Source organism: Octopus sinensis, linkage group LG4, assembly GCF_006345805.1.
Source record: "Octopus sinensis linkage group LG4, ASM634580v1, whole genome shotgun sequence".
Lineage (NCBI taxonomy): Eukaryota > Metazoa > Mollusca > Cephalopoda > Octopoda > Octopodidae > Octopus > Octopus sinensis.
In genome coordinates, this window is record NC_043000.1 from 103,750,609 (window position 1) to 103,764,791 (window position 14,183).

General features: G+C 34.0%; 1 protein-coding gene across 6 annotated transcripts in view; it reads left to right on the forward strand.

The window, feature by feature from the left end:
- LOC115210805 (DENN domain-containing protein 3-like) overlaps positions 1 to 14,183 on the forward strand; it is a 66,111-nt gene that overhangs the window by 48,987 nt on the left and 2,941 nt on the right. For all 6 annotated transcript variants that reach the window (XM_036502280.1, XM_036502278.1, XM_029779547.2 and 3 more), the window contains 10 exons: positions 1,196 to 1,300; positions 1,413 to 1,587; positions 2,348 to 2,478; positions 3,447 to 3,606; positions 4,643 to 4,836; positions 5,569 to 5,675; positions 7,347 to 7,492; positions 7,765 to 7,901; positions 12,618 to 12,745; positions 13,982 to 14,119. In XM_036502280.1, coding sequence (XP_036358173.1) covers positions 1,196 to 1,300; positions 1,413 to 1,587; positions 2,348 to 2,478; positions 3,447 to 3,606; positions 4,643 to 4,836; positions 5,569 to 5,675; positions 7,347 to 7,492; positions 7,765 to 7,901; positions 12,618 to 12,745; positions 13,982 to 14,119 — 1,421 coding nt within the window. The remainder of the gene's footprint in view (positions 1 to 1,195; positions 1,301 to 1,412; positions 1,588 to 2,347; positions 2,479 to 3,446; positions 3,607 to 4,642; positions 4,837 to 5,568; positions 5,676 to 7,346; positions 7,493 to 7,764; positions 7,902 to 12,617; positions 12,746 to 13,981; positions 14,120 to 14,183) is intronic.

Consider the following 14,183-nt stretch of genomic DNA (forward strand, 5'->3'; position numbering starts at 1 on the left):
TGTTAACAATGATAATATTAATAATAGTATTAGTTGTGTTAATAACAATGGTAATGTTGATGGTAATAACAATAACGGTATTATCGTTGGTGGTATTACTGGTTGTATTACCATTAATAATACTAATAATAATAGGAATAGTGTAGTTGTTGGTGCCAATAATAATAGTAACAACAGTCATAGCAATAAAAACTTTGTTTCGATCTCGGAGGACAACCCCAACAGAATTAAATTTTTGTCTAGTAATTCTAAGATTAAGAATTCTATTTACCAGTGTAGAATTTCTTCCGGTACCGATGTCTTCTTCTATATAGGAGCGTCCACTTCCCAGTTATCCAAGAGAATTTCAAACCATTATTCAACATTCAGGGATAGTAAAAAACGACATAGTACAGGGCTAAGTAAATTAGTTTGGCGTCTTAAAGACAACAATATAAATTTCAAGTTAGATTGGTTCATACTGTCTGTATCCTTTCCTTTTGATAAGGGCAGGAGATTTTGTAACATTTGCAACTCTGAACTCTTCCATATTTGCTACCCTGGTTTCGGTTCAACGAATTTTCCATGCTGACGATAAACATAGGATAATTCATTCACCTATTTATATATATATATATATCAAAACAGGAGATTGGAAGCAAGTTTTGGTATTATTATTCACTATTGCATGTGTTTCATTTGCTAATAGGAGTTACAAATGTAGGAAAAACATGTAAGATATCTCTTATAAGAAATTCATCAGACAGAAAATCAAATAATACAAAATTTACACTTGAATAAGGCTATTATATATAGTAAATAATCAGGAATGCTATTCATACTTAGAGGGGAAAGTAAAGAAAAAAGTAGTAATATAAAATATAGAGTTAGAGATGTATGTAATAAACATTGGCACATGCACATTCATAAAGGCTTTGTCATTGGTTCATAAGTTAATCTCAGTACTTGATTAGTATTTCTTTTATCAACCCTATGGCTACGGAAATGTTGAAGAATTAAAGTGAGAGAGTGAGTTCAAATCATACTGAGGTCATCTTTGCCTTTCAGCCTTGTGGGGTTCATAAAATATATAAATATCAGTCACATATTAGGCTCAATTAAATTGTCTAGAACTTACTCCAAACTTTTCATTTTTTTTTTCTTTTTGTAAAATTTCTATGCTTCTTTATTTTTATGTGTATATTTGTTTTGGCAGAATTAGGAGAATTCCTGCAACTGCTACATATCTTAGATGTGTGTCATTGCTATAATATGAAGAACAACTTGTTCACCGTACTCTGTAAACTTCAAAAACAGACTTGTAAGTTGAATTAATGTTCAATTTCTTATTTTTAACTATCTTTGTTTGTATGTATATGTCTATACATACATGTTTATATTTATTGTGATTCGTCTTCAATATCTTTTGTCAGGTATAAGCCCCAAATCTTTGTCCCTTTTCCTGGAATCCTGGCAGAAGAACCAGGAACACTTCTCCCGCCTACCAGCCATCAAAAAAGAGCTGACCTTTATCGAATGGATTATAGCAGTGTCATCTCTCATTTTGACCAGTAATGGAATGGGATATTTAGTACTTACCAACCGAAGGTATGCGAGCTTTTTATAAGCCTTATTTTTGTTATTATTGTCACTGTTGTTGTTTTTGTTGTTAACCAGCAATGATCACTTGTAATTGAATTGATACTGTTGTTATTGTTCTTTAACCCTGGGTTATCTCTTATATAAACCTATTATCAAATATGTTCCAGTCGTGATCACCTTTACTTTTTATTTAGACATAGTGTATCCTTGGCCCTTTTTTTTTAAGAAAATGGGGTGTGATTTTTAGTAAGCCCCCAATCTTCTCACAGTTGCAACCTTAGTGATTATTATCCTTATTGGTTGATTAACTGATTTAATTTTCACATTGAATAAATCAAGTAATATTTTTGGTTATTGACAGCAGAATCACTTGGGACATCAGTTTGTTATGCTAAACATTTAATATAGAAAGATGCAACATTATTATAATGATCTTAATTCTTCAATACACATCAATTAGCTTGGGTAATAGAGATAACTAATTTGCTTCTGGTCATACCATCCCAAATATAGCAACACGACTGAAAAGTGATGGATACATTGAATTTTTATATATAGTATGCACCCTTATTTTTAAGTTTAAAACACTGTAAAAAAAGATATGCACTATTCACAAATAAACACGTTCTGTCTAAAAATAAAAATAAGTCAGTTTGATCAGAGTATATTTAGGGCTAAACATCAACAACTGCAAGTCTTTACTATTGTTTATATTATGTATTTACATGCATTTATTAAATTAATAAATCTATTACCATAATTGCAGGTTATTATTCATTAAACTGGGTTCCAAGAAACCACTGGTGGTCCTCCGTATTCAATTAATTGATAAGATTGAGAAAAAATCTAAACAGTCAGCTTTTACTCAAATTGATGGTTTGGTTATTTATTTTGCCGGTAAATACAATTTGTATTCTATAAATATTCATGTTTAAGTTTTGTTAAGTTGCTGGTACTGGCATCAACTATAGTTGAATGGTGCTTTTTACATGCCACCAGCACAGGAGCCAGTCAGGAGGTACTGACAATGACCATGCTCAAATGGTGCTTTTTACGTGCCACCAGCATGGGACCAGTAAGGTGGCACTGGCATAGGTGCCAGTCAGCCAGTACTGGCATTGGCCATGACAATGACTTTACTTGACTCAATATATATATATATATATATATATATGCTATAGGTTTCTTAATCTTTCTCCCTACAGTCATAGGTATCAATTAGAATTTTTCTAAACCTATTTTCAACTGTGAGATATTTTAGTTTCCATATGTCCCTTCTCTATATTGTCTTCTGTTTTTGTGTCTGCCTGGCTCTGACATGTTTTCATTCTCCTAGCCACTAATTTATGCTGTGGAGTGCATTCTTCACTAGAAAACGTTTTAGTATTCACAATAGTCTTTCTGTCTTGATTCTTGATGAGAATCCTGTTTTCTTCTGCTCCTTCTCTCATACTTCGACCCTTCATCTTCTAATATAAGCCTCTTTACTGTAGTCCCACTCAGTCGAAGGGATCTTAGACTTTCAACCCACATGGCAACTTCACCAGTACTGGTGCCATGAAAAAAAATATGCTCAGTACACACTGTAAAATGGTTGGCATTAGGAAGAAGATTCAACTGTAGACACCATGCTAAAGCAGACATTGGAGCATGATACAGCCCTCAGACTTGTTGGAACACAAATGTTTGATGGTGATGATTGCAGTGGTAGCAGCTATGATAAACATACATGTGTGTGTGTGTGTGTGTGTGATATATGTACCAAAATGTTCATCAAACTCTCTAACAAATTAACTTACCAACTAACCAAATAATTCAGCATTTAACTTTCTAATTAACTATAATTGGTTTTGTATGTTGTTCAGAAAAGAAGACTTTCAGTGCTTGGTTAAAAAAAGAGCGTGATATCTGGTACTTGATGTTATCTGAAGTGTGGGCAGCCAAGTTATATTCTAAAGATCACAAGGATGATACAGCAATTATATCTGGTGCAGAAACAGCCTGTGCACTCTTGGCAATATTCAGGTAATAAAAAGTAATTCTACTTTGTTTTCTGGCTTTTGGGGGGTGCGGGAATTGGAGCAAAACAGTTACATTTATTTATTGTTATTATGGAAACTTCAATGATATTGTAACAAATGTGGTGTTTTCCTTAATTTGCAATAGTAAGATGCATGGAAAATTGGATGTTTACATGATGAAATGACAATGCTGATAGTGATGATAGTGGCACCAGTGCCACTGCTATCACTATTACCATTATCATTTCATCATTTAAAAATCCAATTTTCTATACAGCTTACTATTGCAAAATAAGGAAAACACCATTTTGGTTACATTGAAGAATTTCCGTAGTAACAATAAGAAAATGTGACCTTATGAGTTGAGAACCTACTCTATGCATATTGTCTTGGGAAGTTCTTTAGAAATTGTTCATCTCTTTAGTTTATTACTCTTATGGCAGTATACCAGTTGGCAGGGAAAAAAAGGTCCAAAGAGGACTAAGCACATGAAAGAAATAAACAAATGTGTGTGTGTGTGTGTGTGTGTGTGTGTGCACATGCTGAGCGCCCTGCTGTACTCTCTCTGAATGCAGGGGTCAAAGTCTCATCAGGTGGTGAAGCAGCTGCAGTTGTGTAGGTGTCTTAGCCCCCTTCCAGTGCTTACACCAGAGCTGCCTGGGGCCACCCATCAATGTAGACAACAAGACTGCCACACCACAGTATAAGCTTTGTTGGGCCAGATGTTGTGACACTGGGCCAGATGTTTCTACCATCCTCAGTGCTTCTTCCTACTGCACCTCTTTCATCCTTTTTCTTGAGCCATAGCCAATGATTTGCTTTCTCAACATCTAACAATTTTCTGACATCTTTCTCTCCCTCACAGTAAATCAAAGACACCTGAGCTTTGAGTAAACCCCAGTTCCAACAAATCCTCTCACTCCTGCCTCTACAGGAAGATATATTGCCTCCCATCCATTGTTTTCACATAGTTCAACCAACTCACTATATTTTCTGTCTTTCCTGTGTAACCAGTTGTTTTTTTTTTTCAAACTTTACAGTTGTCAACATTCTCTGGCAGCGAGCAACGTTAACATTGATAATGTGATACGTCAAATGTGTCATTTCTCTAATCTCCATTCCCTTGGCCAACTAACCCTGCCTGGACCAACGAGAGAACTCTTGCAGAAGAAAATCAGCCCATGTCAAGAAGAAGTTGGTCAGAATGTTTTGAGATTGTTATACCTGAGTAGAGGTAAATTTCTTCAACTCACTGAATTAGCCCATGAAAGTTTAACACCTGAATTAGTATGATAGAAGCTTTAAGTCTATATCTAGTAATTTATGAAATACAACTCACAAGACTTTGAATTGCCCAGAGTTATTGTAGAAGACACTTGCCCAAAATGCCCCACAGTGAGATTGAACCCAAAACCATACAATTGGGAAGGAAATTTCTTAATCACACAGCCATGCCTGTGTGGTTAAGAAGTTGTATGTGTGTGTGACTAAAACAAGTAAAAGATAATATATATATATTTCTTTACTACCCACAAGGGGCTAAACACAGAGAGGACAAACAAGGACAGACAAACAGATTGAATCGATTATATCGACCCCAGTGCGTAACTGGTACTTATTTAATCGACCCCAAAAAGATGAAAGGCAAAGTCGACCTCTGCGGAATTTGAACTCAGAATGTAACGGCAGATGAAATACGGCTACGCATTTGCCCGGCATGCTAATGTCTCTGCCAGCTCGCCACCTTCATAATACATATATATATTGTCATCATCATCATCATCATCATTTAACATCAGCTCTCTATGCTGGCATTAAATGATGATGATGATGATGGTGATATATATTATCTTTTATTTGTCTCACATATACATATATACACACACACATGCACACACACACACACACACACACAGCTGTGAACTTCTTGTGCAATACATTTCTTTGTATTTTGGAAACCTTTCAGAATCAAGAGCCCAACTGTGGTGTTCACTAAGTGGTGGTACAGTGAGAGTTTTTGATGCAATTGTCTGGGAGCTGGAGAACACATTCATAAAAACCCTTGGTGACGTGGTAAGTATAAGAAAATGTATGTATGACACATTCATAACGCGCTAGCATGGGTTTTCTTCCCAGTTATTTTTGTACTTGTTTCAGTCACTGGACTGCAACCACACTGAAGCATTGTCTTGAAGGGTTTAGCCGATCATATCAACCTTAGTACTATTGTTAAGTTTGGTGCTCATTCTATCAGTCTCTTATGCCAAACTTCTGAGTTACAGTGGCATAAACAAACTAACACCTACTGAGGGGCAAACACAAATGCACACACACACACACACACACACACACACATGCCTGCACACACATACACACAACACATGCATGGACACACACACAGACATTTTGATGCAATAGGCTTCCACACATTTTGTACCTGCCAAATTCGCTTTGACAGGGTCCCCCATTCTCTTATCTGGTGGAAGGCAGACAAATCACAAATCCCTTCAGGTAGATGGCCCTGCCCGATCTGTAGAAAAGGTGTATGTAGTAAATAATAATAATAACAACAACAACGATGATGATGATGACAGCAACAGCAGCAGTGTTGATGATGATTTCTTTGAGCTTTAGTTTAGGTCAACCCTGATAAAGCAGTCCTGTAATGAAAAGAATTCTAGGTGTAGCCAACAATGTTCTTTTGTTTTCTTAGATTATATTATTGAATAATATATCCCTCTTTTTATAAGACAGCAGAAGATATGATTTTAAGATCTGGCAATAATTATTACAATTGAATATATATAATTTAAATGTAAGGTATATATTTAAATATATATGATTTATTTCCTTATACATCATCATCATTATCTAGCATACACTTTTCCATTCTTGCATGGGTCAGACAGAATTAATTGAAAACGATTTTCTACAGCTGGATGCCTCTCCAGTCACCAGCCCTCACCTGTTTCCAAGAAAAGCAATATTTCTCTGGCTGGACATCAATTGACAGTGACACTTGTTTACAGTTATTGTGCATTGTCAAGACAAGGAAACACAATCACTCACTAACTACACACACATCCACGTGCATACATGCGCACACACACACACACACGCACATAACTGACTTCTTTCAGTTTCCATCTACCAAATCCACTTACAAGGCTTTTGTCAGCTTGTGACTACAGAAGACAGTTGCCTACAATGTCATGCAGTGGGACTGAACCCCAAATTACATCAGCAGGAAGTAAACTTATTAACAACACTGCCATACCTGTGCCTATGGCCATGTTTGTGCTTATCTAAATATATGATTTAAGTGTATGCAGTTTTAAATACAAGTGATTTTTAAAAAATATATATATCATATATTTCCATATAGAATTTAAATATTTTGAAATTACTTAAGTGTATATAATTGAAATACATGTGATTTATTTTAATCCTTTAGCATTTAAACTGACCACATCCAGCCAAAATATTCTACCTGTATTACTTTCAAACTAACCAGAACCTGCTTCTCACATGTACCCTACACCTTTGGCAGAGTAATCTGAATGCTAAAGAGTTAAATATATATAATTTGTTTCCATATGCACTTTAAATATGCTGTTTATTTAACTACATACAATTTATATGATTTCCATATACTATATAAATATATGTAATTTCTTTAAGTATGCACAATTTAAATACATGATTTTCTCTATGATTCTGAAATATTTCTTCAATATCTTCTAGATGTGTTTATACTCACCTGATAACAGAAATATCTGGGCTGGAAGCTACCATATTTACATAATCTCATCAGAGAGTATAAAATGTGTCACCCAGTTACTAGAACACAATAACAGAGTTGTTGCTATTATTGAAGCTGAAAGAAAAGGGTTAGTGTTGGTTTCTTGATTTAATCTCTTTAAGCTTGTTATTGCTGGTGGGATTTTTTCATTTAAAAAAAAAAATTTTATTAACCTGGAAGTCTGGATCAAATAATCCAATGTATCACAGTGGGATGTGATTTGTGACTAATTTGATTGCTAATTTTAGCAGGTCAAATGACCACATTGAGGCTTCGTTGTTAGCTTGAGAAAGTGAGATGGGAGAGAATACTGTCAATAATTATGACTTACTATAAATTTATTATCCTATGTGATTTCAGATTGGTATTTACAGCCAGCTGGGATGGAACGATCTTCAAATGGGATGCTGAAAGTTTAAAAATAGAACACAGGATCTGTTTAAAGGATGTTGAATATCTGCATGATATTCAGTTCTGTGTCAATTTTCTCTGGTGTGGTAAGTAGAACAAAGATTCCTTTTTGTATGCACATGTATATTCAGATACTTATATATTTACTGCCTCTCTTCTTTCTCTGTTGTTTCTCATAAAAAAAGTCAAATTTTGTGATTCAGTACATTTATCCAGCTGTCAAGGAAGACTCAAAATTTTTTTATAGAGAGGATGTTATATGAACAACATTAAATCTACCTTTACTGTGAACTCAGAAGAATCCTCCAAGTTGTTTTGAATTTTGAACAGACAGGTGATATTATATTTGTGAAGGGTGATTTGAAGCCTATTCTTGTTCAAATTACAAATACTGAAAACAACTAAATAATGTAGAGGAGTCTGTAGTGTGGCAAGTTATTAAATTGGATTGCCACTCAAATAAGATCAGATCCTAGCTGTGATATTAGTGAATTAAGCTCACTTATGAAGAAGGAGAAGACAAAGTGTATAAGACAAGCTAAGCTAACAAAAGAAGTAGTGTTTGCAAATTTACATTCCAGATCTTTGGGATGGAATGATCTTCAAATGGAATGCTGAAAGTTTAAAAATGGAACACATGATTGAAGATGGTAGCCTACAGTGATGCACCTTTTGCCAGTCAAGATAATTACATAATTTTTGTAGTTGAAAGTAATGGCAGCCACTTTCTGCTGTAGTAATCAAATAGAATTATGAGAGTTGTCAAAAGCATGTAACCGGCAGAAACTCTGGCAATTTGTAGATTTAATTAAAGCTTGCATGTTGCATGAGATATTTATTTGTGAGTTGTTACATATCAGTGTCTCATCAAGAAATCATAGTTTGAAAGACTAGCAATTCTGTGATGCGTGATTCAAGCCACTCAATCCATAAAGCTCCTGGACAAAAGATTCAGAATTGAGATGGCCATTCTCAGAGTGATGTTAAATAAGAAGCAAATCAGTGAGATCTTTTAAATTTTATAAGATTATCAAATGGTTGCTATTTCAACTAAAAGAGATGTTTACTTCTATGTCTACCTCCTGACCATCTACCATAGCAGACATCATCAGTGTCTTCACATTCAACATTTGTTTGGAGGTGACCCTTTCCTCAAAGTATGCCACTGTTTCCTTAACCTGAATTTTCTCAGAACTATTTGCCATTGAACCATTGTCAACATAAATTTCTTGAGTTCAGTAAATTTAAATATTAAATCAGTTACTGTTACTTTTACATGTTTCTGTTATCTTCTGTCATATTTACACTTCTTAAAACTCTGTATGTGAGTACCAGCTCAGAAAGAGATATTTTGAATGATTTCAACTGTGTTACCTTTCTCTCAAATCCGTGTTTAGAATATTGTTCAAAGTTATCATAACAAATGACTGCTTATTTAGAATCTTCTTTAAATAATTCATCCAGTTTTTCATATACTTTTATAAGAGCATCTTTATTCAATTCTTCTGGATCCATTTCCAGACCAGCTTCTCTGGTTTTGCTTGTCAGAGAGAGAACTACAGTGTCTGCCGACTTCTTCTCAATGTTGCATGCTAATAGATCATTTCTTTCTACTATGTGTTATACTTCTCTGACACTAAAGGTGAAGGGTTAGCATTTCTTTCTACTATGTATTATACTTCTCTGACACTAAAGGTGAAGGGTTAGCATTTCTTATTGTCATTTTGAACCTATGCTCAGCTACCAGTGTTAATTTAAAAAAGAAAAAAGTTCATACCAAGCAACTATATTTGCAAACTCTTCAAAATGATAATCATAAAAAATAAAGGAATTCACCTAAACAAATTTTCAAATTTTGTTTATCTCATTCTGCTATTCATATGGCTACCATCTTTAGTAAAAATAAAATAAAATAAAATAAGACTCATCTTTCGGTTTATATATGATGCAAGATCTAAGGCAATAACTCATTAGACACTAATTAAAAAAACGTATTGTTATCAGAGAAAGTGAATGGCATGAAGTTAGTCATTTAGCTGATTGTTCCTGGTTGGAGTCTGCTGTGGAATGAAACCTGGAGTTACTTTGTCCGAAAGGAATTTTGACACCACAGCTTAGGGTCCTGTTTCATTATATATTAGAGATGGAGCTGTCAACTCATTTTTTCTTGTATGATTTAAAAGGTCACAAAACATTGGTAAATTACTATAATCAAATATATATCCTATATTTGAATTAATAACATACTGTCAAGTATATTGAAAGCTTCACGATGAAGCTGATTATATTCAATTTTAGTGCTTGTAATTAATTAGAGTTTTCATTACTAATGACATGCTCCAAACTTTAAATAAGTGATAATCTGAAAATATGAGGAATATTCAAGCTTTTCCCACTCAAATGCTTCAATCTTGGAACAAGTGATTCTGGCAGTATGAGGGCTTGCATTCTCATGATGGAGAATACCCTTTCAAGTGAGCAAAGAACACCTCTTCCCTTTCAGTTTTTCATTCAATCAGTTGAGTTATTCACAGTATTTTTGAGATGTGACTTGTTTGGTTTGGCAGTAGGATGCCAAAGTGAGTAACATCTTCCTCATACCACCAAATGCTAAACAAAGTCTCATTACAATGAAGATCTTGCTTTGATAGAGGTTTTACTTACTGCAAAGATGGAACCCATTGCCTTCAATGTTTAACATTTTCATAAAGTATCCATTTTTTTTATATCACTTCTACAGTAACAAGGCAATCCAGAAACAGGGATAAAAATTGTTGTAAACGAAGCATAAAGCAGATTTCACACATTCTCTTGTGTTGCAGTTTGTGGGCAATACATTTGCTGAATTTAGGCTCCATTCCCAGTTTTCCCCAAATAATGACTGAATTAAGTGTTGCACTACATCTTCAAATGATGCGTTACCATTTCTCTTGAGTACTGTTGTCATTTGTTCATTATCAAAGGAAACATGACTAGTAGAATCTTTCAAGCTGAAATCCCCACTTTTATTTATTTTAAACTATAGTGATGTATAGCTTCAGTATATTCTTTACAGCAGTGATAGCATGGTTCTACTTTTTGAACTCCTAAAACACAAAAATGTCTTTGGTAATCTCTATATTGTGATAGTTATTCAACAAATAATGTAGAGCTTCTAGCATGCTTAGCAGAATGTCAAGACTTTGTTCTTAAACAAAGTGATACAAACCTCAAAACTATAGTCATAAAAAAAAAAGAGTTTTTACTTTTGGGCTGACCTGGTTGATACATATATACATGCCCACATGCATACATACATGCACACAAACAAACATATGCATGCATGAATGGGAGTAAATGGAGAGAATAGAGTAGAGAAAATGCTTTAGTTTTGTCAGGGACATGATAAAATGCATCCAGTCCATACTATAAAGTGATTTAGGGGTAGTGCAGTACCAAGGCATGGAAACACAATTGAAATAATGACATACAGACACGTCAATTTTTCTCTACTGCTGATGTGTCAGGGTAACAAGATGTTTTGAGACCTAGCCAACCCATGCCAGCAGGAAAAAGTGGACATAAAATGATGGTCCAAGTTGCAAAAAAAAAAGGAAGGATGGGTTTGTTTTTCTTTCTGTTTTTTTTTTTTGCTGTCCTTTGTACAACTCTTGACCCTTTAAATTCTAACCAGTCTCTTCTTTCACCACTCTAACATCCACGACCCACTCTTCTCTCCACTTCTCATCACTCTTATTCCTGCCACTATGTCCAGTCTTTCTTCCTTATTACATCAGTTCTCTGGAATCTTCTCCTTGCCCATGTCTTACCTGCAGATATTAACTTACACCAGTTTAAACAGAATATTAACAGCAGAAACATCACTGGTCTTGGAGGGCCTGCAGTAGTCATGGACACTGCTGCTTCTTTCTAACTCAGCAAGTATATATATACACACACACACACACATACATATATATATATATATGTATATATATATGTATATGTGTATATATATATATATATATATATGTATATATATATATATATATATATATATATATATATATATATATATATATATATATATATATATGTATATGTGTATATATATATATATATATATGTATATATATATATATATATATATATATATATATATATATATATATATATATATGCATATATATAGTTAACTGAGATTTGGATAAAAACTTTGTAGAATGTTGTGCAAAGCTCATCCACAGTTATTGGCCACCTCATGTCATCATACAATTCAAATGCTCCTATTACTGGGTATACATCAGGAATTCCATATTATCCATAAGAGATTATATATAAATAGAGAAATGAATGAAAATGGAATTGACAAAATTCTTTATTTAATATCACTACAATTGTTTTGATGCATTTAACACCTGTGTGTTAGGTGAGATGTTGTGCAATCATTTTCTTACATCCAAGATGTGGAATTCATCTACTGAGGTGATTGCTTAAATAAGTTCTTCATTAGATTCTCTCATCATTTCACTCAATTTAATACTGTAGAACCAAACTGAATGTCTGTTCACCTCCCACAATAGAGAGTAGTCACCTTATCTCATTCCATAATGGCTACCTCTGAAGAGTGCAGGATTACATAATCAGACTGTTATCTAACACTCTGTTGAACTCCTAGAGTGAAGCCAATTGGTATGATCGTCTGTAGTGAATATGTAATTTTGTATACTTCAGTTAATATATATGTATATTTTAAATTGCTATTGATCAAACTAATAATATAAATGTTATCATTTTTTTTTATTCTTGTTTTCTATATCCAGCTTGTGAACATAAAACACTTATGGTATCACCTGAGGGTGTATTGTTGAAAGAAATTGACAAAATCTGCCAAGACTTACCTCAACTTGTTCCAGTTCAATGCTATCATCTTTTGACTGAAAACGATGAGGTAAAATATATTGATTTGTTTTGTTCTTGTGTTTTCTTGGGGATTTTTAAAATTTATTTTTGTTGTTGTTGTTTATTCTTGAAACCCTTGTTGAGATATCAGAAGAGTACCGTAGGTATTATAGCTATCAGCAAAATGTAGTAAGATATCAGCATAATATCATAGTTATCTGCTGTCAATCACAGATATGACTTCAGTGTTGGACACATTTCTCAGAGCTAGCAAAAGGAAGTTCTGTTTAATCTTTATTTAATACTGTAAACTAGATGTTGTTGCTCTACTGTTCAGTTAATATTTATCTTAAAAGGTTATATTCATCTTAGGTTATAATTTCCTCTCTTAAACTTATCACTAACAACAGCACAACCCTTAACAGTTCTAAAAGCAACAAAACAACATTAGATCTCTCCATACAGCCTTAAGAGGAGAAGGGTTAATAAACCTTGTAAAAATAACAAACAAACATGTCTCAAATTATACTCTACTGACACAAAAAGATGGTATGGTCACTTCTCGAATACCTTTGATCACAGGTTTGCTCATCTAGGACTAACCTGACGCTAAACAACAGGAACACAAAACTGCTAAAATCCAGATTATAAAAGAACTACAAGCCCATGATCCAAAGAGTGGAGTGTCATTCTGTTAGAAATAGCAGCTAGACCTCCCTCAAGTTACACACTATCATCTGAAAACAAATGAAGGATCTCAGCAAGAATACTTTTGATTGTAGATTGTCTACAATCAGGGATGACCTAGGGTTAAACAGCAACTACAGCCCCTAACATAAGAAAATGTCTTTTAATAAAGCAGAAAAGGCCAAGTCACAGCAGGGGCTTCATAACAAATGAGGATATCGAAATAACAAACAACACCCAAATACAGAAGGGTTACCAGAGTATAGGATGGGATTTCTGTTTGACAAACAAACCCCATTAGGTATCCAATTGAAAAGAAGGCTACTCAGCTGATTAACAGAGATACACTCATTAACAAGCTACAACCACTAATTACAGACATGCTACTTCTCTCTCTTTTTCTCCCCCCTCTCTCTCTTGCTCTCCCTGTATACTGCTTCATTCAGACCCAACTGACAACCCTTCTTTCCCCATCTCATCAACTGTACAGAAATAGTTACCTTTAATCTCTTTCACATGAACACTCTCTGCATTAGCATATGTCTCTTAGTTTAAGAAAAAAAATAAACATGGACTTTTGTTATTGTTTCTTTTAAAGATGTGGATTGGTTATTCATCCATTGGTGCAGTATATATCTTGGACTCTGCCAAATTCACTCTGAAAGAGAAACTTATACTTAAACACAATGGTCGTAGTCGACGTGGCGTGACAACAATTGTTAAAGCCAAAGATATGGTAAGTTCTTGGAACTTATTATTCATTAATTAATAAATTATTGTTTTTTTTTTAAGAATTTCAA